Genomic DNA, 26370 nt, shown 5'->3' on the forward strand with positions numbered 1-26370 from the left:
CTAATAAAGAAAAACAAACATATTATTACATGAGGAAAACCTGAGTAGAGTGCACTGTCCTTTTTCTCAAACAGGTCTGCTTTGCTCTGGCCCCAACAAAGGCCATTGTTGTTATGAATGACATTCACAAACTACGCAGTAAACCTCTCATCAGTGTCTGTGAAGATGTAATCAATACACTTGATTATAGAAGAGATAGTCCCATTGACACGGTTATTCTGACTATAGAAGTGGCGTTTGGTCTCATTTAGATAACTGAGGGAAGCCACAAACAGAAGCACACACTCTCTTTAATTCTTTAGGATCCAGTTTGAGATCAATCTGGCTTTCATTTCTAAAATTGATTTTGACTTCAATATCTATTTCATGCCTCACTCCCACGATTATGTTAATAGATTGGAGGTGGGTGGCTTCTTCAAAATCTACTCAGAACAATCTCAGTTTTTATCTTCCCTGTTCACATTTCCCTCCTCCAACATTTGTACTGTTACCATCAAGAGCACAATGTAGAATATCCTCAGAGAAGACAGAACAAGATCTGGTTAACTTTGTTAGAATTACAAGGGTAGAATTCATCTAAATGTGCAGTTTTATGTCTATCAAATCGAATTTAATTTGTGGAAACTTTTTTGTTCGTTAATCAAATGCCACTTTCGTTTAGACACATACCCTGCTGCTTTTGCATAATCCGCCATCCACACTTAGACCTGGAGTCCCAATGTTACAATAGTGGCCAACATAAAATCAAAATAGACATTCTCAAACCAGTGTGATAATAAACACCACCAAATGTGTTGGTTTTGAATTCACCCTTTCAAAATTGAAATATTAATTTATTTAAATGTAAAAAAAATTCAGATCCCAAAAACCCCCCAAATTAAAAATATTAAATCAATCTTCAGAAATTCAAATAGAACTCAATTATGTCTTACACTCTCTCCCCTAACCATTATTCCCAGATTTTGTTAAATTGCTTCTTCGCTCACATCAGCTCCTCAAACCAGAGCGGCAGTAATCTGAAAAAAATCAGAACCGATTTAAACAGACTGTTTGTCGTGACTCAGTTAAAACCTCAGATATTCCTCTCATCTCCACCCCTCCTCTTCTCCCTCGCCTCGTTCCAGGCAGGACCACATCTCGTCTCTTTTGTTCCCAGGACCGTCATGGCAGCCATTAAATCAGTGGTTTAGGGGCTGGGCCAGCTGCCCTACCCTTGGATGTTCACCAAGATTACATGCAATCGACTGCGTGTGTGACTATCCCAGATGTGTATGTTTTAAAACGCTGTGTAATGACTGGGCTGTGTAGGACTGCTGTGTAGGACTGCAGTGTAGGGCTGCAGTGTAGGGCTGTTGTGTAGGGCTGTTGTGTAGGGCTGCAGTGTAGGGCTGCAGTGTAGGACTGCAGTGTAGGACTGCTGTGTAGGGCTGCAGTGTAGGACTGCTGTGTAGGGCTGTTGTGTAGGACTGCTGTGTAGGGCTGCAGTGTAGGGCTGCAGTGTAGGACTGCTGTGTAGGGCTGCAGTGTAGGGCTGCAGTGTAGGACTGCAGTGTAGGGCTGCTGTGTAGGGCTGCAGTGTAGGACTGTTGTGTAGGGCTGCAGTGTAGGACTGCAGTGTAGGGCTGCAGTGTAGGACTGCAGTGTAGGGCTGCTGTGTAGGGCTGCTGTGTAGGACTGCTGTGTAGGACTGCTGTGTAGGGCTGCAGTGTAGGACTGCTGTGTAGGACTGCAGTGTAGGGCTGCTGTGTAGGGCTGCAGTGTAGGACTGCTGTGTAGGGCTGCAGTGTAGGGCTGCAGTGTAGGACTGCAGTGTAGGGCTGCTGTGTAGGGCTGCAGTGTAGGACTGTTGTGTAGGGCTGCAGTGTAGGACTGCAGTGTAGGGCTGCAGTGTAGGGCTGTTGTGTAGGGCTGCTGTGTAGGGCTGCAGTGTAGGACTGCTGTGTAGGGCTGCAGTGTAGGGCTGCTGTGTAGGGCTGCTGTGTAGGGCTGCAGTGTAGGACTGCTGTGTAGGGCTGCTGTGTAGGGCTGCTGTGTAGGGCTGCTGTGTAGGGCTGCAGTGTAGGACTGCAGTGTAGGGCTGTTGTGTAGGGCTGCTGTGTAGGGCTGCTGTGTAGGGCTGCTGTGTAGGGCTGCAGTGTAGGACTGCTGTGTAGGGCTGCTGTGTAGGGCTGTTGTGTAGGGCTGCAGTGTAGGGCTGCTGTCCCCAATCGTCCCCCGATCACAACAGAACCCGACGACACTGAGGTTTCACCTGTGAGACATGAGGGTGGCAAACCTTCTGTCATATCCCTTACCTCTACATCTCCTTCTTTCTTTCTTTCTTTCTTTCCCTCTCTCTTTCTATGCCTCTCTCTCCCTTTTCTCTCTGTTCTCACCCTCTTTCCCTCGCCCTCCCTCCCTCTCTTCCTGTCTCACAAGCAGGAAACACTAATACTGTTCGGATAACAGTGCGCTGAGTCACTTCCACAGACGTGAGTAGGAGTCATGCTTCTGAATTCTTCAGAGTTTATATCAGCGATGCCTGACGGTGTGTGGTGACGTCCTGGGGTCAGCCTGGGTCAAGCGTCTGGGGAAATAACACGATGATAACTCTTGACGAGCATGATGACGAGTGTTGATCAGAAGAAGATCGGGCCTGGTAGCTGAAGCTCTACTCTACCCACTGAAATTCTGTCAGAGCCATCCACTGAGAGATTCCTCTGTTGGGAGTCAGGTGGCTGAGCGGTTAGGGAATCGGGCTAGTAATCAGAAAGTTGCCGATTTAATTCCCGGCCGTGCAAAATGACAGTGTCCTTGGGCACTTGCCTCGGAGGAATGTCCCTGTACTTACTGTAAGTCGCTCTGGATAAGAGCGTCTGCTAAATGACTAAATGAAAAAAGAGCTCTTCTGATGCCATCAGCTGAATCAGGCGTTTGGACTGAAGACAGACACGAAGAATTCTACATAAACCAGGAAGAGGAAAATACTGGAGACAGATTGTCTAAACAAGCCAACTGTAAAGTAAAAAGGAGATGAGGTGCGAGGTTTGTGGACACATCCTTCAGGTCTGTGCTCACATAAATCTGGTTTGAGTCAGACTTGAACAAGAACAGTAAGCCCATGTACCTGCACTCCTTCTCCACTAGGGGGCAGCACCCATCCACATTCTCTCTCTCACACACAAACACAAATTCTACACAGCACGACCCCAGACTGCCATCTGATGTCCAATTTTAGCACACGACTTAACAATCATCCAGACCCATACATGGTGGCAGGCAGCCTAGTAGCAGACAAATAACTAGACAGCATATACAAGGAAATATGAGATTGCAATTTGGCTCGTGTAATGTGAGGCAGGACAAATGGACTGTAAGTGTGACATGTGGAAGAGAAGATCTATAATGACCATATCATTTAATGTATTTACTTGGGAGATGCTTTTACCCAGATCCAGTTGAACGTGCAACCTCTTGATCGGTGTTCCAATGCCGTCACCACTGTCTCTCCCGAGGAAAAGAGCAAAGAGATGCGTCGTTACAGCCATGTTTGCTGTTACATTTATTCTTACTTCCCCAGAGAGATCAATAACATGCCACTGGAGGTGGCTACATCTGCTAGTGTCTGAAACTGTACATGTGCCATTCCCATTCCAGGCACCAGAGGGTGCTGTGGTGTAAACGTTTTCAATATTATAAGATTTATTTTCTTATAATAATAATTTGGTACTTTTTGCCAAACTAGGACTGCATTTATAAAACGGGCAAAACAACCTTCTTAATTATAATGTCACTGTTCTCACCCAAATTAAATACAACCATTTATTCTTAACTGTGCAGAATGTCAATCCTATAAAAAATGGCAGCTGCTACTGACCACAGAGACTGACCATATACAGAACAAATGCCGCTAGGCTGAACTAAGCTAGCCTGTTTCATAAACACACAGTCCTAGTCTCAGAGATATGCATTAGGTTAAATGTAGCCACTTACCCACAGCTGTGGCGGACAGGCCTGAAATAGCCACTGGCTAGCAGAGCTATGAGAGCTGAACATTATTTGAGAACAGAGTTAAGTCAGTCCTGTTGAAGGGCAGTTAAGTCAGTCCTGTTGAAGGGCAGTTAAGTCAATCCTGTTGAAGGGCAGTTAAGTCAGTCCTGTTGAAGTGCAGCAAGTGTCCAAGTGTACAAGTGACACTGAACTATTAGTGAATATGTTGTACAGGAGGCTCCATACTATAATATAATAGAACTATATTGATATCCAGGCAGTGGCATATTCTTATCTCTCGGTCTTAACCGTATACCTATGCTGTTTGTGGATGTATAGTCTGTGTTGTAAAAGACTTAACGTTCACATTCATATGAAAAGGAAAAGACATCCCATTGATAGTTCTTTTTACAGTTTATTGTATAATATAAAACTACAAAAGTAAGACTGTTTCAAATTCATACACACTTGCCCATCTTCTTTTAAATGTATATTCTACAGTCCATATCTTGATGCCAATACAGTAGTACAGTTGATTTACTCTTCTTTGATCTGTTTCTCAGGCGGGTGTGTTGGTAGTATTGCATAGAAAAAGGCACAGCTCTAAGGTCTGTGAAAAATACAGCCTTCTTATTTGGACAGGGGAGGGGAGATCTACCTCGACTGCTCTACATGTTTCCCAGTGAACAGACAACCACCCTTTAACCCAGACACCTTCATATGGCTGGGCCGAACTTAACAACAGGTTGAAGACATCGATAAACTGGCATTCATGTCAGACTGTGATCACAATCCAGAGAGTGAGATGAGTCGTGTGTGTGTGTCCCGTGTGTACGGGACTTCTGGCATTGAAAGTCTGACAACTGGCTTTGGAGTCTCGACGTCGGAAGTTGGAAAGTTTGTAGTATTGCTGCTTGAACCGTCACTTTCACACAAGCAGAAAATTAAAATATGTAAATAAAGATTATATTAGGGTCCAAGCACCTTGTGGGTCAAACCGCCACCCCGAATAAACAAACAAAATAAATGAAAACGAGATACAAACATGGCAACCACCCAGACTACATTCCTACCTGCTGAGGACAATCCTACTACACACATTTACAACCCCCCCCCCCCCCCCCAAAAAAAAAAAAAAACTTCCAACAACAAAATAAATATATTTACACAGGAAAACAAAACTGAGAATAAATAACTGATAAGAAACTTATCACTCCAAAATTCCAAAGATAATAATTAAAGGTTATGAACAAGACACCCACCCTGTCTTTCTCCAAGTACTCATAATCAGTCACACCAACCATGTGGGAGATGGGCTGAAATACTATTTCTTCCAGTAGGAAATGTGTATAATCGTAGATTGCAACTTTCACGTTTCACACATGGTGGCACTGCAAAAAGGCTATGGGCCCAGTACTGTATCTCTGCCTTTTATCAGTAACGCCCTAAACACACTCAAATGTACAAAGGTGATTGATCACATTGAACCAATGTGCAAAGCTTGCACATCATTACAGCACCTACGTACATTACCATGCAAAGAGTCTTGCCTTTTCAACAATGCTTTGTTTTTGTTTTTTGTTTTTTTGTTTTTTTACTAAAACTTTTTCTAAATCTACCTTAAGCAGAGTTGTAAAGGCAGAGTAGTGGCCAGTGAAAGGTGCCACCCAGGACCTTCGGTTGCATACTTTTATAAACAAATGATGTGAAGCGAATCAGATAAGAGCTGTTAAACATGGACCGTGTGTGTGGATGGACAGTAACCATGGTCCCTCACGTCACCCACTCTCCGTCACAAAACCAGTCAAGCTTGTTCAGCTTCCAGACTTAATCACGTCTAAAAAACTTAGTTCATTTCTTGTAAACCAGTATATGTATAAAGTGAAACATCACTCCATATGTGTGAAGATAACCAGGCTTCTGATAAACAAACAGTGGCATCCGTTCAATCTGCTAAAGTAACGTCCAGATACTATAGTCCAATAGTAGTACAGTACAATAGTAATGGGACAACAATTTTGATCAGTTTTAATTTCATATTATATTAAATATTAAATTCAATATCATATATTAAATTAAATATTTCATATTTCAATAGATCAGTCAAAAATGTAAACAACCGAAGCGGTGAACCTGTATAGTTGAGATAGGCCCCTGGGTGTTCCGATGACCTCGGACGTGGTCATGTGACCAACGAACGCAGGAAGCTTCGTGGGAGAGAACTCCTGAGGAAACGATTGACGACGTCGAACAGACCGAGAACACACGAGATGTCGACATCTACCTGCAGCTCAGTACTGCTCCAGAGCTTCCAAGACGACCTGCATACTATCACAAATCTCTGATTAGTAATACTAATTCATAACATTAGATGGTACTGTTCTCTACCTATACCTGAACATTACCGCAAACCAGCACGACGACATCTATGAACACATTAAACCTGAGCCAGCTGGTGTAACCAATGCCTTTTAAAGGGGTCTTATTTCAAATGTACCCAAAAACAAACCTAGGCTTTCATAGCTTTTCAGGAAGCACCAAAGGCTAAGATAGGCTTAGCCTTTAAGACAGGTATTTCAAACATCTACTACCTCTGACTCTCATATGAAACTAAATCTAAATAATAAATAATAGCTAATCGCTCGAGGGAACCGATGAGATGTGATAGCGTAGACCGCCTGAGGGGAGCTTCCAGTGTTGCCACAGAACACACATCTCCCATGACATTCTGCAAGAACATACAAGACTAAAACATGGAGGGCTTGTTGCATTCACTGAAATCACAATTATTTTGGTCAAACATTGTAAGTTATCCACAATACAAACTGTATGAAACTCATCATGCAGGGGGAAAGGCTTGCGTGTCACCGAAGGAACAGATGCCAGTCAAATCAACATTGGCAGCCCATCTCATAATTATGAATGGTACATATAGTGATATGGATTTCAATATATACACACAAATGTGTATAAAGACATCAGAATAAAGCTGGCCAGTGAGTTTGATTGGCTGCCATTTTGGAGGCTGGAGGATTTGCGCACAAGCATGCATAGTAACTATTAGTGCACTTGCTGTGCAGCATAGCGGCGATCAGATGTTTTGATGCCTGCGTCCTAGAAACCTGTAGTCCCTGTAGTTTGGTTGATTTTGTAGTTAATATGCAACGTTTTCCTGTTAACATCTTTGATCAAACATCACCGTTGAGAGCGATCCCCAAGAGGAGTGTGTGGGGATTAAGAGTGGATCTCAGATCTGGTTTGTTTCTTTGACGGTATGACAGAGACGCTCAGGTCAGTGAGTTCACACTGTGACATCATCGAGTAAAGCTGTTCATGGAATTCTGGAGTTCAGACAGAACTATAACCCACAAGGGATAAACAGAAACAAATTCGATTGATCCTGAAGCATTAAAAAAAAGAATAATAATAATAATTTCAATATTGCTACACACTGGTAAAACAGATCTTGCTAAAAAGTCTGTGCTTGCTTTTCTTTTATAAAGTAACACTTGCAGAGGGATATAAGTTAAACAACAATCAATACCTATTATTTTCTAATCAGTAATTATCTGTAAATCAGTCAAATCAGATACATTTAAAACAGTCCTAACATCCATGTTTTACAGTGAAAAGAGACAACAATTATAAAATACACATTTAAAGTTTAGCAAATGGTCGCATATGATGAAGGCACTCAAATCTGCTGAAAGCCATTTTGTGTGTGTGTGTGTGTGTGTTTCCCGGGTTTGAAAGACAAGCCCAGAGCATGCACTGTGTTGTGCAAGTAGCAGTAGTACTCTGTGACCTCACCGGCAATCCTTTCTGACGTTGGATCGATCGTTTTGAAAACTGTACAAAACAGCAACTGTAAAGATCTCTAAAGAGACGCGTTGAGCACCGCTCATCAGATCCGGGGGTCACGACCCCACCAGAACCTCCATGATGTGGTCCAGTTCGCTCAGGTCGATTTTAAAAGGCTGATTGGGTGTGACCTGGGGGGCGGGGCCACTGTAAGGGGACGACAGAGTCTTGAGGAGGTCGTCCGCGGTCACCATGGGCGACAGTTTGGACAGGCCGCCACCGGGGGCAGCGGCAGAGGTCGTGCAAGGGTCAAAGTCATACATGGAGGTGTCGATATCGGCAAACAGGATGTCGTCGAGTGCCAGGTCGGACAGGAACCCCGACGAAGAGGAAGGGGAGGAGCTAACGGAAGAGGAAGGGGAGGAGCTTACGTCTACCAGGCCACTAGAGGGCGTCGCAGGGAGACCACTCGCTGTCTGTTTGGCCTCAGGACCACGGCCGTCGGCGAGGAAAACCGGTCCCTCCCCTTTCGGACTCCCCGTTTTCGTGCAGTCTTTGGGTTGTGTCGTTGGACAGATGGTGGATTGCAAGGGGGGCAGTTGAAGGGGCAGTTGTGGGGGCTGTTGAGGGGGCAGTTGTGGGGGCTGTGTGAGGGCCGCTGTGAGGGAGGTAGTAGTGGTGTGAGGAGGTACAGTCAAGGGTGGGCATAAATCCTCTTTGTCGTTCAGGGACAAGAAAAAAGTGTCTCTGTGTATGGCAGGCACAGGGACCCTGGGGGATACCTGGTTTGGGAGAGGGCCGGGAGGAGGGGAGGGGGAAAGGGGAGGTGTTGGAGGGGCGGAAGTGCAAAAGGAGGCATCGCCGTCCTCCTCCAATAGCGAGGCAGGCGTGAGGCAAGACTCCAGCATGGCGGGTCCTGATTGGACTGACTGACAGATGGGTGGAGTCAGGGGGTGTGGCGAGAACGGCGTCGCCGGCGACAACACCGAAGACTGCTGGGAGAAGGGCGTGGACGTCACCAACGACAGCCCCCCGAAAGAGGGCGGGGCCTCGCGGAAGCCCTCGTCCATGGGGTCGTCCGGCGGAGGAGAGGGCGGCAGGAGGAGGGGCCTAAGAGAGCCTTCCTGTTTGAGCTCTTCCTGGATGCGACGGAGCATGTTGTTGATGAGCACCCGCCGCTCTAAGCCGGGCTCGCGGAGCGGACGCTGAGTGTAGAGCTTCATGAGGGAGATGTTGAAGATGGTCTGTCTCTGCAGGGTGTAGGACACCTTGGACAGGCCGTCCGGGGCTGCGGCCGCCAGCGCTTTGCCTTCCAGCCCCTCTTCATCCTGGTCCAGTTTCCGCTTTGCCCCTTTACCAAACATATATCTGCAGACCAAGATAGGAGGGTTAATGTTTATTTGGAAATTTCGTTCAAATTGAATTAGTCATGTATTTGGTTCTGGAAAAACAGACAGCATCTGGACTATAATAACAGCAAACATGCTAATGTTACGTTCTAACGAACAACACTGTGCCAAACTGCAAGTCTGGAAACAAGCCTGGATATCTTAGCCAGATGCTTTCAAATTGATATTTACATTCTGTAATAAATAGTTTGACAGTATATTATACAGTCTTTTAGTTGGGGAGCAAAGTGGACGTCCATCAGATGAATCTATCGAGCAGCAGACACTTCATCACTGTAATAGCATGCAGTAAACATGCCTTGTTTTTAGTTGGTTTGATGGTATTGAGAACATTCAACAACTAGCAAGTGACTGCTAAAACTACAACAACGTATCAATCAAAGGGTTAACAGCCTGACAGGTAATACCAACAGAACAGTAGGGCAGAGAAAGAGCATTGCGCGCAAACACACACACGTTATATAACAGTGTTCCTCTGCTGTACCACAGAACCATGAGGGTACAGTTACAGCCTCCGTCGCTCACGGCAGCCATATTGGAACATTACACTGTCACTCAGGAGGAGGAGGAAGAGGGTAGGAGGAGGGATGAGGAGGGTGTAGGAGAAGAGGGTAGGAGGAGGAAGAGGGATGATGAGGAGAAGGGCGGGTAGGAGGCCAAGGCACAGACAGACTCACGCCACAAGGTGGCGTTTCAGTTTCCCTCCCTCCTTCTCCTACACAGAACAGCTCCAGTATAGAGACACCTACTGTAGCCTGCTCTGTACTGATCTCTCCCAGTCCAGCCGTAGGCTACGGCACGGGAATGAGGAAGAAAAGACCTACAAGCCTGAAGGCATGCACTCTCTGTGGTGCTCACATCAACGGCAGGGCTTTCAGACCGTGACACTGTCAATGAAGGGTTTGTTAAATGGTCACCAAGATTACAAGCTGCCATACAGCCAGGTGCTGAAGCCTGACTAGGAGAGAGAAATAATGTGTGATAAGAGACAGAATCACATTTCCCTGTCAGGGAGATGAAGAGAAAAACAGAAGCACTATACAGACAGCCAGGTGTAGAGGCAGAGACACAGCCAGGTACAGAGGCAGAGGCAGAGAGAGAGAGAGAGAGAGAGGGAGAGGGAGGGAGTGGGAGAGAAAAGGCGGTTAAGAAACGGGGTGTGCAGACAGATGAGGGCTAGTAAGACAGTAGTTCAGTTAAAGGAGAGGCAGAGGAGAGAGGCAGAATAGAGGCAGAGAAGAGAGGGAGAGAGGGAAGGAGAAAGGCATCTCTGCAGTGTGTTTGAACCTAATCCAGGCTGACAGGCTCATGCACCCAGTCCTCAGCAAGCAGCGCATGCGCCCCCACACACACACACATGCACACACGCACAGGAAGTGCAAGCGTCTGGGCTAGTCACCACGATGCCCGTTACCATGACAAACACAGTCAGCTGGGAATTCACCCAGAGACGGGGGTAGAGGGCGAGAGGAAAGAGGGGGAGGAGGATTTCAGATTTTGAGAGGAGGAACTCTTTTGAATGTTTGGCTATAACTAAAGGTTGGCAACGCAAGCCGACGAAAACAGCATAGTGTGCAGTGCATACCAAACTGTTTGACGACACAGAAAGGGCCATGCTGTACATCATGCAGCTGAGCAAAAACAGCCTATTCATGGGTGTTTAACAAGCCCAACATTTTGACTAATAGTTTTACAACATATTTTATTTGGATATTTATAAGTGTAAAACACTTGTCAAGGTTATCTATTTAAACACCCATTGGGATAATTAAGTAAACTGCAACCACCGATCTACACACCTGTTCCAGCACTTTTACAAGACTGGCCAGTCTCATGCAAAGGTTGCTGTTACCCCTCGCTCCCCAGCTCCTCAGGGGTTATGGGCATTCAAACCCTAAATACACATCCGCTGAATCAGAAATGGTAAGGTGCAAAGTAGTTTATAGTTATGTTCTATAGTTATGAGTTGAATTGGGTGTATGTTTAAAAGTGTGTGTGTGTGTGTGTGTGTGTGGGGGGGGGGGGGGTTAACTTGTGCTACAGCAGCTGTGCATGTCTGAGTGACCGAGTTGGGATGGGAGTGAAAACCAAGCACACACACACACGCCACGAGAACACGCAAGACTGACATACCACTTCAGCCCCACCCATCAAATTCCTTTCTATTATCCAGGTCTTCCTCCTTCCCTGTCCCCCACTCCTACGTTCTCTACCTCCCACACAATGGCCTTCTCCTACTCTCCTCTACTTCCCTCTCCTCCCCTCCCCTCCCCTCCCCTCCCCTCCCCTCCCCTCCCCTCCCCTCTCCTCTCCTCTCCCCTCCTCCCCTTCTCCTCCCCTCTCCTCTCCTCCCCTCCTTATTGGTACTACTCTCATTCAGATATCTCATAGAATTTAGGGTTCTGATGAAGTGACAGTATTTACACATGACAAGTAAAAAGACTGTTGGCGTCATACTTTCTCATTCTTCATATATCTTTCATACATTTTTTCCTCCTTATTAACCGCAGCAAAGACACACTGTCGGTATGATGATTAATGAGATATGGATGTCCTCCACCTGTGGGAGAGTTTGCGGGCAAGCAACGTGTTTCCTCGTCACGTGTGTGCTTGTGAGGGGAATGTGCTTGCATGCATGCATGCATGCATGCATGCATCTCCTGCTGCTGTGCAATTGTGTGTGTGTGTGTGTGTGTGTGTGCAGGTTTGGCACCAGCAGCAGGGTACAGTGCAGTGCAGTGCGTACTATGGGATGAGGTCTGCAGTGATATTATGATCGTGTAACATGATACGTTGCTGTCCATGCCTTAGCTTACATCCGCCCCGCCCCTCCGCCCCCCCCCCTCCACCCTCCACCCCCCACCCACCCCCCCCCGCCCCATTGCCCCCTCTCTGCAGTGAGCTATTTCAGGTCCTCAGGGTACTGAGACTACGTACTGACACACACACAGAGAGAGAGAGACTTCAGTTACCAGCACAGCTCTGATCACTGGCTATGTGTTGTGCACCCAGCTGTGCACGAGGACAGGACTCTCTGACACATTCCCTCACACGCCATCTAGTAAACACATTCCAGCTTAAACCAAGAGAGTGACAGAGAGGAAACAGGGACAGACAGAGTGAGACAGAGGCAGGCGAGGCAGACGGAAGCAGGCGAGGCAGACGGAGGCAGGCAAGGCAGACAGAGGCAGGCGAGGCAGACGGAGGCAGACGAGGCAGACGGAGGCAGGCGAGACAGACGGAGGCAGGCAAGGCAGACAGAGGCAGGTGAGGCAGACGGAGGCAGGTGAAGCAGACAGAGTCAGGCAAAGCAGACAGAGGCAGGTGAGGAAGACGGAGGCAGGCGAAGCAGACAGAGGCAGGTGAGGCAGACAGAGGCAGGTGAGGCAGGTGGAGGCAGACAGCATCCAGGGAAAGGGAGAGAAGAGGGAAAGGTAGAAACAGCTGTGAGGAAGACATCCATGTCTCCATGCTGTTTGTGTTTACTGAGAACACAAGGACACCCCACCTCACACCACCTCCACCTTACACCACCTCCCCCTTACACCACCTCCACCTCACACAACAGACAGGTAGATCACAGAAATACACCTAACTGATGCCTTCACTGAGATAATCATAGATATTGGCCAACAGACAATCTGTGATGATCTTGGAAGAGATTCCAATCTGTTTGCCCATGATGTCAAACAGTCAAACCTAGTGAGTCACTAAACAGATTAATTTGCCTAGTTAAGGGTATTTACCTGGCATAAATGAGCTGCTACCCAACTAGGGAAATTAGACGTTTTCTAATGTTTTGCATTTAACTATGCCATCTGTCAACCACACGTGGTAACCTTTACCTAAAGCTGTTCTGAGGAAAGATGTCTGCAATCTACACCAGGGAAGAGCTTCTTGTCAGATTTGATATCTATGAAACCACGAACCTTAGTCTGGATTTTGGATGTTCATTCAGCCCCAACCCCAGGTCACCTGAAAAGGGCTAACTTTACACAAGGTGCTTGCTTGACCTTACAATCACAGGGTCAAATCACTTGCTCTCTGTCCAGAACACATTCCATGTCTGAAAAAAACCTCTACATGTATGCTTTCTGAAATGGAAGACAGAAACTACACATACACCTCAGTAAACAGTTGTAGAACTCACTGGGAGATTAATCACAGAATGCACACGGAACTCACATGATACTTATGAGGTCAGAGGGGCTTGGACTACAATTTAAAAAAATACTCAGCAGCAATACAGATCTATATTACATAACTCCATTGCTTGCTTGCCAGATTATCAAACAATGGTTTTGCAGGACTGAACTATTAGTAAAAAAAAATAAAAAAAGATACATAAAAATAATTATTTGCTCCCTTTACTACCTAAAATGCTCCTTTTGGCCAGCAATGTCTCAACATGTGTGTGCAGGTAAAAAATTATGAATTGCCAGGATTCACCACCTGTGTTTCAAGTTGCATTGACAGGAAGTCATCTCATAAGAAGTAAATAAAACCAGCTAAGTCAAAACCTGGAGAAGATTCTTTAAATGTGTCTAACTGTTAGTAAACAAATAAAAATAGACTTTGACCTCTTCTAGTCTTACAGGTTTGTACAGCCTGTGTTCTTTGGACTGTCTCGACAATGATTATCGTCACATTACAGCCGCAAAGCGTGCTTGTTGAACGCACTGTCTCTTACCAATTCATTCTCCACAGACACACTAACGCACACACACACACACTTTCCAAAATTAAAAAAGATGAAGACAAAAGGGGGAAAATATATGAGATCTAGGTCACCAGACACACGTCTACACGCAGCTGAGCACGCCACTCTCCCCGTCTCCTCCTCACTCACGGAACACGGAGCTTTCAGTCCCAGCAGTATGACGAGAACGATTTTGTCAATGTCCAGTCGGTACAGTATCTGGAGAACGAACCTTGAAACGAGCATTGAAAGCGACAGAATGAGTTAGTGAACTCAGACACAATAATCGCTATGTGATTAGCCTTTCAGGTAGACCAACCCTACATGGTTACTTAACTATAGCTTACTCTCCACAACCAATGTCAGAAGCCAAAACAGATAGCCTAAATAAATAAAAAATATGACTTAAGGTATTTTTAACGCTCGAGAGCGAAGTACGTGACTGTCTCTCTACAGCCTTTCATGAAATTGGCCTGCCCTTAACGGTTTGGTTTGGAGACTAGTCTAAAAATCTTCGATGACAGGACCAAATGGCACACGCCAATCTTTTCAACGTGTTACACACCTGCAACAGTCTATAGTTGGGATAAACAATACATGACAATAAGTTGCCTACGGAAAGCAAGGACACTAATGTATCGGTAAGTTAAATAATAGAACAATAGTCTGCTGTCAAAGTCCTAGTTTTAAAGTGGCTTCGACACCTCTCGCCCTGCTTCATGTGGTGCAACACGTTACACAACAACCCGTTGAAGTGCCACTGACAGGGACCGTTCGCATTTCCCACAACTATTTTCTACAATAAAACACAAACAGAGTCCACGAAAAAGAAATGAAATAGTAAATTATATCCGATCAAACATTGAGTTTGCGTGTATTCGCTATGCTTAGTTTAATACTTTTCAGAAATCCCACAACATTACTATAATGTTAATGTTAAATAGGCTAATCTTATAAGCTTTTAATACACTAGCCTACCATTTGCCACTATGTATCCTAAAAGGTACAGATACTTGCGATAACCGTGACAAGAAGGTCACCAGATGAATCTACGACAAATTCTGTTTGCGACATGCAGCGACAACTTGAAGACTCGAGATCGTTGTAGCCTATGCAGCTAGGTAGGTAAGTACGCTAACCTGCTCCTAAGCGAAATGAAACCGTTTAACTCTAGATCGTATGGCTACTTAGACTGAAAGAGCGTAAGCATCAGATAACTCTACACTTGTGTTCATAAATCTATTCTCGACTTGCATTCCTTTCGTTTCTTAGCGTCAAAAGCCAAACTTACCACGTCTAGGTACTCCGGAACTTGAAAATAAAGCATTGGTATATCGATATCCCAAACAGCGCCAAAGTGTCAGATAATTATGATTACACCGTTCGTCCAGTTTCTCACGAAAACCACATTCTTATCGTCTGTACGAGAGCGGAGACTGGCAGTGATACAATGGCGAGGATAGGAGGTGGGAGAAAATTGCCCACCAGTGATATAAAAAGCTGAGCAACGTCCACCAATGGACCCGCAGCTGCCCCTGAAAAGGAATGACGTAAAGTGAAGGCTGACTTTACGCCGCGAGCCCAACACCGATTACAGTGTGGCCTCCTCGAGCCCCGCCCCCTACACACACGTAGGCACACTCGGTGCTTGCGTCCCGTCACATCACGAGTCCACCCACCTTCCATATCGCACGCACGAACGAGCGCCAGTCGGACACACACGCACACAAACACACGCGCGCGCACTGGGACACTAAGCACTTTAGTTTACAGGCACACACTTCTCATTGCCACTACTACACTATATTTAACTGTTATCGAGATGATATGTTTAGCCGTCTTTGTTCAGTCATCACTAGGCTATGCTTCTTTTGTACATTAGGTTGGTAGGAAGCGACAGTATTGAAAATGAAACAGTTTTGCAGTCTGAAACTCTCTAGGTCCAAGCGAATCCTGGTTTCCCGGGAGCAAAATGTACGTTTCAATATGTTGTTGTATCCGGGGCTGTTTGACAATCTTATAATCCTATTGCAAACCAGGCATTCCAGACATTTAACCATTATTTAACAATTTTGTTAAACATTTTTAATGGTGAGCAGACAGTTCTATCCAAAGCGACATGCTAATAAAATGCGCATATAAAAAAAAACAGCAGAAAAATCAAGGAATAGAAGTGCATAGTTCTAACAGTATTCTCTAACTCTTGCATACATTCTGATGGCTCTTTTTCACTGCATGGTACCGACTCAACTTGTCTTTTTTGGTTTTCCCATCAGGCCAACCTATACCTGGCACCTTTCTAGAAACATCTCCATCAAGGTTCCGAATGAGCCAAGGCTATAAAGGTGAGGTGGAAACCTTTCAGACTACCGTTTCCCCTGGATGTGACCAGGGAAAGACCCCCCTGACAGCACCACCAGCAGAAGCCCTCAGACAAGGTTATTACTCAAACACCGAAACCATAACGGTACAGGTTTACGGTGCTCCACCACAACGCTGGTAACTATGTTATCCTCAGGGTCTCGGCTATCGACTGTTTGCATGACGGTGGTGTTCCTCACAGCTGGTCCACAGTGATGCTCGTTAACCTTGCCAGCTAACCAGAGCTACAGGCAGCAGATGGTACCAGCAAGTCCAGTACACTCAAACAAAACAGTACGGTAGCACTACGCTAATGAAGGGAGTGCCCGAACAAATGGCATCTTAGGACAGTTTGTGCCCTCTATAACCACCCTTTGGGGTTACAGTCACACACACACACACAGTAGAAGTGCGCAAAGGCATTGTGTTCTGAGGAGTCGTAAGTCTCACAGTAAAAATGGTTATTAAATCACTGTCATCAGGGCGCAAGTTAGTCAATAACCAACTGCATAGCAGCCACTAAATGACACAATAATGACCTGTTAACACAGAGTAATTACTGGTATTCCTGTAACATGCCTCATTCGCATCATGAGGTATCCTGGAATAACAGTTCCGTGCGATTAATAGTTGTGTGTGTGTCACCATGGCAGCAGCGGCTCTGGACCTCTGGATACACGAATGCGCGGCCGGCGGTCTGTAGTGGAGACGGACGGCTCTAAATAAAGATTTCAGGGTAAAAACAGGAAATGGCTCAGTGAACAGCGAGGGCAGGGTCGAGGCAGAGCCGACTGTGGGCTCACCTCCCTCCCTCTCTCTCTCTCCCCCTCCCTCTCCCTCCCTCCCTCCCTCCCGTTTTAACAGATTGATCCAGGCAGAACCTCCCTCTCCCCCTCTATTCGCTGCTGGTTTCATTCCACTCTTCCTCTCCATCTTCTTGTTCTCTCTATCATTCCTCAATGTGGGCCGGCTCTGCTCCTCCACTCCTCCTCTCCATCTCCTCCCTAATGCAGAAGAGCTGCATGGGTACACATGTTCACATGCACACTCTCAGACAAATACGTAAATATTCTTAAAAAGTCCACTTTTAGTCACCCTCCTGTTACATGCTTCAGGGTTTACAGTCCTGGCTATTTCTAACTTGACTGACTCAACTTCACTTGTGGTGCTGTAACTGTGTGTGCGTGTGTGTTTGCATGTGTCAGTTTGAGTGTGTGTGGAGGGGGGAGTGTGCCAGTTAAAGAAACGCCGAACAAATTCTGTCAATGAAACTGAAAGAACAACAGTGCAAACACAGAAGAATCCACTTCTCACTTCTATGTCAATATTCAAAACTTGAGCAATCAGTACGGTGGTTCTTTTGCACACTGTCCAGAGCAAAGTTTGTCTTTGCGTTCGTGTCTGAGAGCTTGTCACCAGTGCACGCTGCCAGATGCTGGGCCAGAGTGGCACGACTCCCAAACAGAGAGAGGGAGAGAGAGACACAGAGAGAGAATGGGGGAGAGAGAGAGAGAGACAGAGAGAGAATGGGGGAGAGAGACAGAGAGAGGGACAGAGAGAGAGACACAGAGAGAGAATGGGGGAGAGAGAGAGAGACAGAGAGAGGGAGAGAGAGACAGAGAGAGAGAGGGAGAGAGACAGAGAAATATAGATAGAGAGAGAGAATGGGGGAGAGAGAGACAGAGAGAGGGACAGAGAGAGAGACACAGAGAGAGAATGGGGGAGAGAGAGAGACAGAGAGAGGGAGAGAGAGACAGAGAGAGAGGGAGAGAGACAGAGAAAGATAGATAGAGAGAATGGGGGAGAGAGAGAGACAGAGAGAGGGACAGAGAGAGACAGAGAGGGAGAGAGAGAATGGGGGAGAGAGAGACAGAGAGAGGGAGGGAGAGAGGGGAGGACTAGGCTTGGTGTAAACAATCAGCCAGCTGCCCTCTCTCCCACAGTCGCTGCACATACCCCTCCTCTGTCCTTTTCACCCCTCCCCTCTCCTCACACACCCACTCCCTCTTCCAGCCTCCCCCTGGGCTCTCTCTCCCCCTGGTCTCTCTCTCCCCCTCCACGGTATGTTTCTACCATTGTCCCTCCAACAGGATCCCGCTCTCTCCATTCTGCCTTTCCTCCTTCCCTCATCCATTTTTTCCCTCCATATACTCCAGACGCCATCTGGACACCAACCCAATCTCTCCCTCTCCCTCCCTCACTCTCACTCATCTTGCTCTCTCTCTCTCTCTCTCTCTCTCTCTCTCTCTCTCTCTCTCTCTCTCTCTCTCTCTCTCTCTCTCTCTCTCCCCCATTACCTTCTCATCACTATCAGTTTCTCAATCTACTCTGTGTGCCCCTCAACATGCAGTCCATTTCTGTGTGCCCCTCAACATGCAGTCCATCTCTGTGTGCTCCCTCCAGTCTGCCCCTTGTCGTCTCTCCCACGCTGTCGACACGCTGGGTCAGCCCTGCCAGGGCAGACCTGCCAGAGCAGACCTGCCAGAGCAGACCTGCCAGAGCAGACCTGCCAGAGCAGACCTGCCAGAGCAGACCTGCCAGGGCAGACCTGCCAGGGCAGACCTGCCAGAGCAGACCTGCCAGGGGTCTGCTCTGGCAGGTCTGCTCTGGCAGGTCTGCTCTGGCAGGTCTGCTCGGGCAGCACATTCCAAGGAGCCTGTTGGCAACATCTTAGTGGGTTAGGACACAAACACACGTGTGTGTTTGTGGAACTCTCAGGCAGGAGAATCTATTACTGCAGGACACATTTTTCCATCATGCATGTGACTGTGTTCAGTAGTTCTCTAAATTATATTAATGGAAGAGCATTTGTGACAGGGTCTGATAAAAAATGTGCCGTTGTCAGCAAGGTCATTTAAATACATTTTCTAGACATAAGATAGAATCCTAAGATGAGTTTTATTTAGAGTTTTCTAGCACATCATGACAAAGACACAACAAAGAAACTTTGGAAATGTCTCGTGTAAGACTTGGAAACTTATTAAACTTATATTTTTTTTACTTTTTAAATTTCAAAAAGCTGAAGAGTTTCAAAGGAAGCTTATTTGTCCGTGTGTGTTTTGGTTTAGCGCTTCAGATCTTTGTTTGTGACTTGGCACACTGTGGATTTCGAGTCGGAGGTGGCAGAAAGGCAGGGTGTTTGTGCTTTCCGAACACCGGAGGCTGGCGTCGGAGAGGAGGGGCCAGGGTCAGAATCCAGGGCAACAGGATCATTAATCATGGAGCAGTCTAATACATACCCCACCTCCCCTCGCTGCCAGAAACACTGCACCAGGGGGAACCAAACTCTTATTTCCCGATTGTCTCAGGCTGATTTGGTGTCAGATTATTAGAATGTCACAGTTGCCATGGCTGTCACCGTCCCAATATGAAATCATATTAGGATGGTTGAAATATTTTTTTATATATATATTTTTTTTTACTGTACTCAGATAGCAGTGGACCTTATTAACGTCCTGGGCGTTGTTGTGTGTGCCACTGTGAGAACACAACTCTATTTCTTACCACAAAGACACACACACACTCACTCACTCACACACCCACACACACACACACACACAAGGGGCCCTTTTTCAGGAGCTAACCACAATCCACTAAGGCAGCAGTAACTGCCCAGAACTGGAGCACAGGAGTGCCTCTATGAATGTGTGTGTGAGGTGTGTGTGTGTACGGTGTGTGTGTGTATGGTGTGGTGTGTGTTCTTGTACATGAGTGTGTTGTTCTCAGTGGTAAGGATCTCCCTGTGGTGTTAATACACTGCCCAAACGGCCCACCCCTCACCCCAGCTGCCCCCTTCCTCCTTGATCACAACTTCAACAGTCCCACCTGTCTCTCTCTCTGTCTCTCTCTGTGTCTCTCTCTGTGTCTCTCTCTGTGTCTCTCTCTGTGTCCCTCTCTGTGTCCCTCTCTGTCTGTGTCTCTGTGTCTCTCTCTGTCTCTCTCTCTGTCTGTGTCTCTCTGTGTCTCTCTGTGTCTCTCTCGTGTGGTCATAACAGAACTTCAGGAGTGAGCAACTAAATAAAACTATCCTTCCTTGCTTCTCCCTCCTCCTCCTCTCCTCCTCCCCTCCTCCCGCTCCCCTCCCCTCCTCCCCTCTCCTCCTCCTCCTCCCCTCCCCTCTTCCTCCTTCTCCCCTCTTCTTCCTCCTCCTCCCCTCCTCCTCCTCCTCCTCCCTGCCCCCTCCTTCCTTATCCTCTCCCATACTTGCTGACTCAGCACCTTCCTGCTAGCCAATAACTCTGTGACACAGTTCCCCTCTCTCTTCCCTCCCTCCCCTCTCTCACTCTTCTTCTCTCCCTCCATCTACCTCCTTTCTACATCTTCTCTACCTCCTCCATATTCTGTCATTCTCACTTGCCCTCCTTTCATTGGTCCATGAGTTTCTCTCTCTCTCTCTGCTTGTCTTGCTCTCTCTTTTTTTCTCTCTCGGTCCCTCTGTCTCTCTTTTCCCCCCCTCTCTCAGTGCTCCTCCTCCTCCCTCCATCTCTGCCGAGGCCTCAAGGCTGCTCCGGCAGACAGGAAGTGAACGGCTGCTTCGCTCCTCACAGCTGCTCCCCGTGCCTCTCTTCCTACTGCTCAGCAACTCAGTTCAACAAAAGAACACACACACACACACACACACACAGGCAAGCAGGCACACACACACACACACACACACACACACACACACACACACAGGCAAGCAGGCACACACACACACACACACAGGCAAGCAGGCACACACACACACACACACACACAGGCAAGCAGGCACACACACACACACACACACAGCGGCCATCAGAATTATAATCCACAACCCCCCCCTCCCTTTCTTGTGCCCCCCCTTCCAACCCCAAATCAGTGTACCCCACAGTGTGATGTACCCACCCTTGACTCCCCCCATCACTCCAAACCCCTCCCACCCCCAAAGCCCCCTCCCCTCCCTAGTCATCTGGACAAACACCCAGTCTTTTGTCCACATTCACTTTGTCAAATTATACATATTTGGCCATAATAGTGCACAGTGTCTATCTAAAACAGTAGCCTTTTCAAGACTCAAAAATCCCTCTGTCTCTAAACTATGAAATACTAAAAGTTATGAAGTGTACAAAACGTACAGTGAGTCATGGGTTTCTTAGTATCCCCAAAAAAACGAGTCAAGACAACTTTGTGAATAAACTCGTTGACATGGAAATATGAGCTTATTTGATGTGTGTGTTGGTGTGGGGAGCAGGTGTGTGAAAGCCCGACAGTACGACATACAGAGCAAAGTACATCTAATACAGCAGGTGTGTGACCACAAACTGTGTGTTCCTACCTCAACACACACACACACACACACAGACAGACAGAGCCAAGCTATTCTGGCACAGAGCATGGCTACTTTATCGACACTAGGTTTGTGGGCCAATAGGGTGTTCACTTCCTTCTAGATTTGCAGTGTGGTACTTTTTTATACCACCCCCCCACCCTCTTCCCACACACCCAAAAATCACCGACATATTTTCAAATGTGAAAGGGAGTGACAGGAAAATGTTGCAATTGGGGTTTATGATGACAAGTGCAAAGAGGCCAATAAATAGCTACTTAGAGGAGGAGGTATTGACCCTTGACCCTGGCCAAGGTCAGCCCTCTGGTCAGTCTCCCATCCCTCGCCACCTCGGGGGGAGAAGGGGAGAGGTGGGCAACCTCTCAGAGGAGGGGGAAGAAAGGACCCATGACACAGACATACAAAGCTAGAGCCATGAGAACAGCACAGGCCTAAGGACACCACTTCTACACTACACGACATCACACACACACACACACAGGTCCAGCAGATCTAAGGCTCTCTGCTCACTAGCAGGCCTCAGGGACACATACTCTGTCCCTCAGATGAATTATTGAACAGAACAATCCGCAGTACAATAACCCAGCCAAGGGCTCCATTCTCTCCACCCACAAGCGCACAAACACACACTCATACACAAACACACACACACACTCATACACACACACACACAGCTGGCAACACACCTAGACTATGTGCAAACAGTAGGTGCATTGTGTAACAACATGCCTAAAATGTAATGTCCAAATATGTACAGTATAGTGCTATAGATTACATTTCCCAACACCATACGAGGTGTCTCGATCCTTGTTACAAAGTAACCAAATCCAAAAGATTGTCAGGCTACCGAACACAGCACGACATGTTTGACATGGCTCCTTGTCTGTACTTTCAAGCAATGTAAATATTTTAAGAGTGTACAACAAACCAAGATGGAGTAAACTAGGCTACATCTTAGGCACGTTTTCCTTGTATTGGCAGTGCAGATGTTACCAGCATTTCAGTCTGCTTAGTCATCAGGAATCCCCCTAGCTGTCTACTTTTACAGAGCAGAGGAGTAACAATGGCAGGGTCAGTGTGGATATTGAGACAGGAAACCCAGTGCAAGAGCAGTTGTAAAACCCCTGTTAGACGTGGTACAACAAGCCCTGGTCGTTTGGCTGATCAAAATCCTGTTCATTAGGCCGAGTAGTTTACAATGCAAAAGCAGACAAACACACACACTTAACACACACTACAACTCATGCACACACACACACGTGAGAAGATGCTGCTGTTCACAGTTTGATACATACATCAGCCATCCTTTTGGGCCCCCGCCAAGCTAAAATACAGTTTACTACCAACAACTTAATCACAGCTCTATGTGCTGAACATCCCATTTAGGGCTGGCCTTCTCCCTTCCCTCTGGGCTGCTTTATCTCCACAGACCAAGGCAGGCAGACCTGACTTCAACACGGACTCCAAATGGCTCATAGAAGTGGTTACATTTACATGTTAGTCATTTAGCAGATGCTCTTATCCAGAGCGACTTACAGTAAGTACAGGGACATTCCCCCCGAGGCAAGTAGGGTGAAGTACCTTGCCCAAGGACACAACGTCATTATGCAAGGCCGGGAATCGAACCGGCGACCTTCTGATTACTAGCCTTATTCTCTAACTGCTCAGCCACCTGACTCCCTGGTTGGGATTCTACTTATATCCACTGAGTGCTTGTCCTAATATATATATATATATATTTTTTTTTTTCATCAAGGTATAATGAACAGCTCCTTCGAGTACATTGTTCATCACATTTCAGGAAAGCACGATTTGCTAGGGACTGCATTTGTAATACTCGGCCATGGGCACAGTTGGATAGATTTATCCCTCTGAAACAATGTCCAACATGTCCATTATGCTATTAGAATGTGTGTGTGTGTGTTCGTTCATTCACGGGCCCTCTCCTCGAAGGTGGGCCTATGCAATATTAATGCTGATCTGCTACAGTAGGGAGACCTCCCTTGCCGACATTGCTACTCTGACATCCAATCCCTGTGTGTGTGTGTGTGTGTGTGTGTGTGTGTGTGTGTGTGTGTGTGTGTGTGTGTGTGGTGTGTGTTGGTCATTGCAGTTGTCTATGACGGTCCACGATAGGGGCTGGATTGACCAATACATAATATTCTAATTGGCCCTACTATACACAACACAATCTAGTTACTGTCTCAATGCATTCACCACAATAACAATCTAATCCATTCCAGTAATTGATCCATGTGCATTCAAATAATGTCAGTTGGATGCATTTGGCGTACACTGTTCCATACTGCACGTATTTCGTCTTTGATGTGGTGCACCAATGTGTACTGTGTGTGTGTGTGTGTGTGTGTGACAAAAAGAGAGAGACTCACACACACACACACTGAGCAGTAAAGTGTGTCAGTCTGTAGTAGGTGTTTCTTGTGAGTAGTGGTCAAAAGCAGGTCAGAGGCAGAACACTGGAGGGTCATTTACACTGGGCTCAGTGTGACCACACTGATCTCAGACACACCAGACTCACTGGATGAGGAAGAGGCAGAAAGACAGCTATAGCTTAGTGGTAAAGCATATAACTGCAGATCAAGAGATCGTGGGTTCACATCTTCCCCTGTGTTTCGCTTTCGGGATTAAAAACATCTAAACGAATGTGTTATTATTTATATTCCTGGATACGTGTGTAGGGAATCTATCAGTTGGCCATGCTTGGCCCGGGGATGTGATGGGTGATCAGGGGCCACGCCAACATGCTGCTGACCGCTGTCCTGTGCATGCTGCAGGGAACACGGAGGAACAAACAGCACCTTAATCTGGATTAGCTGCTAAATTAGAATCACTGTAATCCTCCATTGACCAGTCTATGGCCTTGATTGCCTGATAGCGGACTCATTCAGGCAAGAGATGTAACACCTCTATCACACACACACACACACACACACAACACTACACGCACACTCAAAACACACTATACACAGTCATTTAATAAGTTAATACCAGGACAGTAAATTGGTTGCAGATGGAGATATAGAATCTGTGTTGGGGTGAAGGAGGGTCAGATACCGTGTCAACAGAACAAGCAAATGGCTGTCACACAGAGATGGTCTCTGCGGACTTAAAGAACACGGTTATATAACGTGGTTTCAGTGGTCGCTGCAAATGGAAAGAATAACACAACATGCAGCTTCATGGTGCGAGCCGTTTTAGCTCCATGCGTCAACATGGAAACAATAGGTCAAAACATTTAAAAACATGCAACGTTCTCATATCAAGTTGTTATTGCTTGACACGAAAAGCTCCCGCATCTCTCTCACGTTGAGGGAAAGAGAGCAACGCACGCGCACGCGATCGCGCGCACACATTCACACAAGAACAGGCTGACCCGCACCAAAACATGGTCTCTGAAGTGGTATGAACGGCGGGATATTTTAAGAAACCGAGTCACTCACCTTCTATGTTGGATCCGGTGATAAACCTTCAAAAAGAAAAACTGTTTACCATTGACTACTAACAACAGGAGTGAGACAACTCGTGTCTAATAATATTGCGGTGGAGACCACCTGCTGTACTTTAAATAACCAACCGGACTAGATAACTGCTGACATTTCCTGAACTGAAACTGGAAATATATCGCTCAGTTCAATGTCACTGTACATCTGCGAAGTCATAGAACAAGCAGGCAGTTTGGAAAGCTAACAGCAGAGAAGCACAAGACATTCCGTTTGATTGACGTGTCGTGCTGTGACTCACAGCCTGACTCAAGGCGTCGTGCCCCGCCTACGCGAGGTCGGCGGCCAATAGAATCGTGGGGGAAAAGTTTCCTCGCAGGCTGTATTTAAAGGGACACTTTGTTGCCGCCGTGACAGACTGGTGGCTCAATGTGCACATTCCTCAGTTGTTGCGTTTACCTTGTGTGCTTAGGAGACAAAGAGGTAGACAAAACGAAAGAGAGAATTGTTTGTGGTTGTATAAACAAGAGAACTTTGACCGTCTGTACATATCAAACTCACAGTTGTATAAGGCCGGTGTGCCCGTGTTTTATTAAGTTAATTGTGTGGACCTGCCTTAGTGCCTTCCATCTCATGAAGAAAACTGTTTACGGTGTTGTATCGAACTGCTTCCTCATTGGGATTGGTTCCCCCTTTCGCCCTCGTGCTAGTAGCCTACCACTGAGGTACTATCATAAGTCCTTAGACTCAAAACTAACGTTTTTAACGACTTTTATCCGTAGAATGTTGTATTCCAGAAGTAAAAGGCATATTGCATGACTGTAGGCCTAGTTATATTTTGAAAATGGGATAACAGAGCTTATGTTTGTCTTTTTTATGTCTTTATTAACACAAATACCTACTGTTATTTCTTTCAATAACTCATTTTATATTTGTCAGAAAGTTTTCATTTTGAATATTTCCGATTTCTGGAGGAAACGTATCTTTTTTCGCTGTTTGGGAGGAGAACCAATCTTGGCGAGGAAACGCATTTCGAAAATGTTGAAATAGCACCATCCAGTGTCCAAATCCACGAACTGCAACCGGCCAATCAATATAAGAATTTACTGTAAAAGTAATAATACTTGGCACCATAGTTCCAGAGACAATGAGTTACACAATAGAAAATCATGCTTAAAATCGACCAGGCCACATACACCTTTAAAATCCTTAATTTTGACAAGAATATGCCCCCGGTCTGTCACTCGATGCTGTCTATTTTCAATTTAAACTCTTGATCTGAAATGTTTATAGAATTTTGACTGACTAACAATACGATAATATTTCATTTTTTTCTCTCTCTCCAGTCAACAGGCATCT

The 26370-nt window shown here is 46.3% G+C and overlaps 1 protein-coding gene across 3 annotated transcripts; it reads right to left on the reverse strand.

The window, feature by feature from the left end:
• Positions 1-4364: 4364 nt before the first annotated feature.
• sertad2b (SERTA domain containing 2b) lies at positions 4365-25442 on the reverse strand. Of its 3 annotated transcripts, XM_067235755.1 has the most exons (3): positions 25313-25442; positions 25012-25037; positions 4365-9138 (listed from the first exon to the last, which is right to left on the reverse strand). In XM_067235755.1, exon 3 carries the CDS (start codon positions 9132-9134, stop codon positions 7887-7889), a length of 1248 nt encoding a protein of 415 aa, XP_067091856.1. In that variant the 5' UTR covers positions 9135-9138; positions 25012-25037; positions 25313-25442; the 3' UTR covers positions 4365-7886. The 3 variants fall into 3 exon arrangements, with proteins under 3 accessions (XP_067091856.1, XP_067091857.1, XP_067091855.1); XM_067235756.1 differs by lacking the exon at positions 25313-25442 and having other exon boundaries at positions 25012-25123; XM_067235754.1 differs by lacking the exons at positions 25012-25037; positions 25313-25442 and adding an exon at positions 15170-15400.
• Positions 25443-26370: the final 928 nt, after the last annotated feature.

Source organism: Osmerus mordax, chromosome 5 (genome assembly GCF_038355195.1).
Source record: "Osmerus mordax isolate fOsmMor3 chromosome 5, fOsmMor3.pri, whole genome shotgun sequence".
Taxonomy (NCBI): domain Eukaryota; kingdom Metazoa; phylum Chordata; class Actinopteri; order Osmeriformes; family Osmeridae; genus Osmerus; species Osmerus mordax.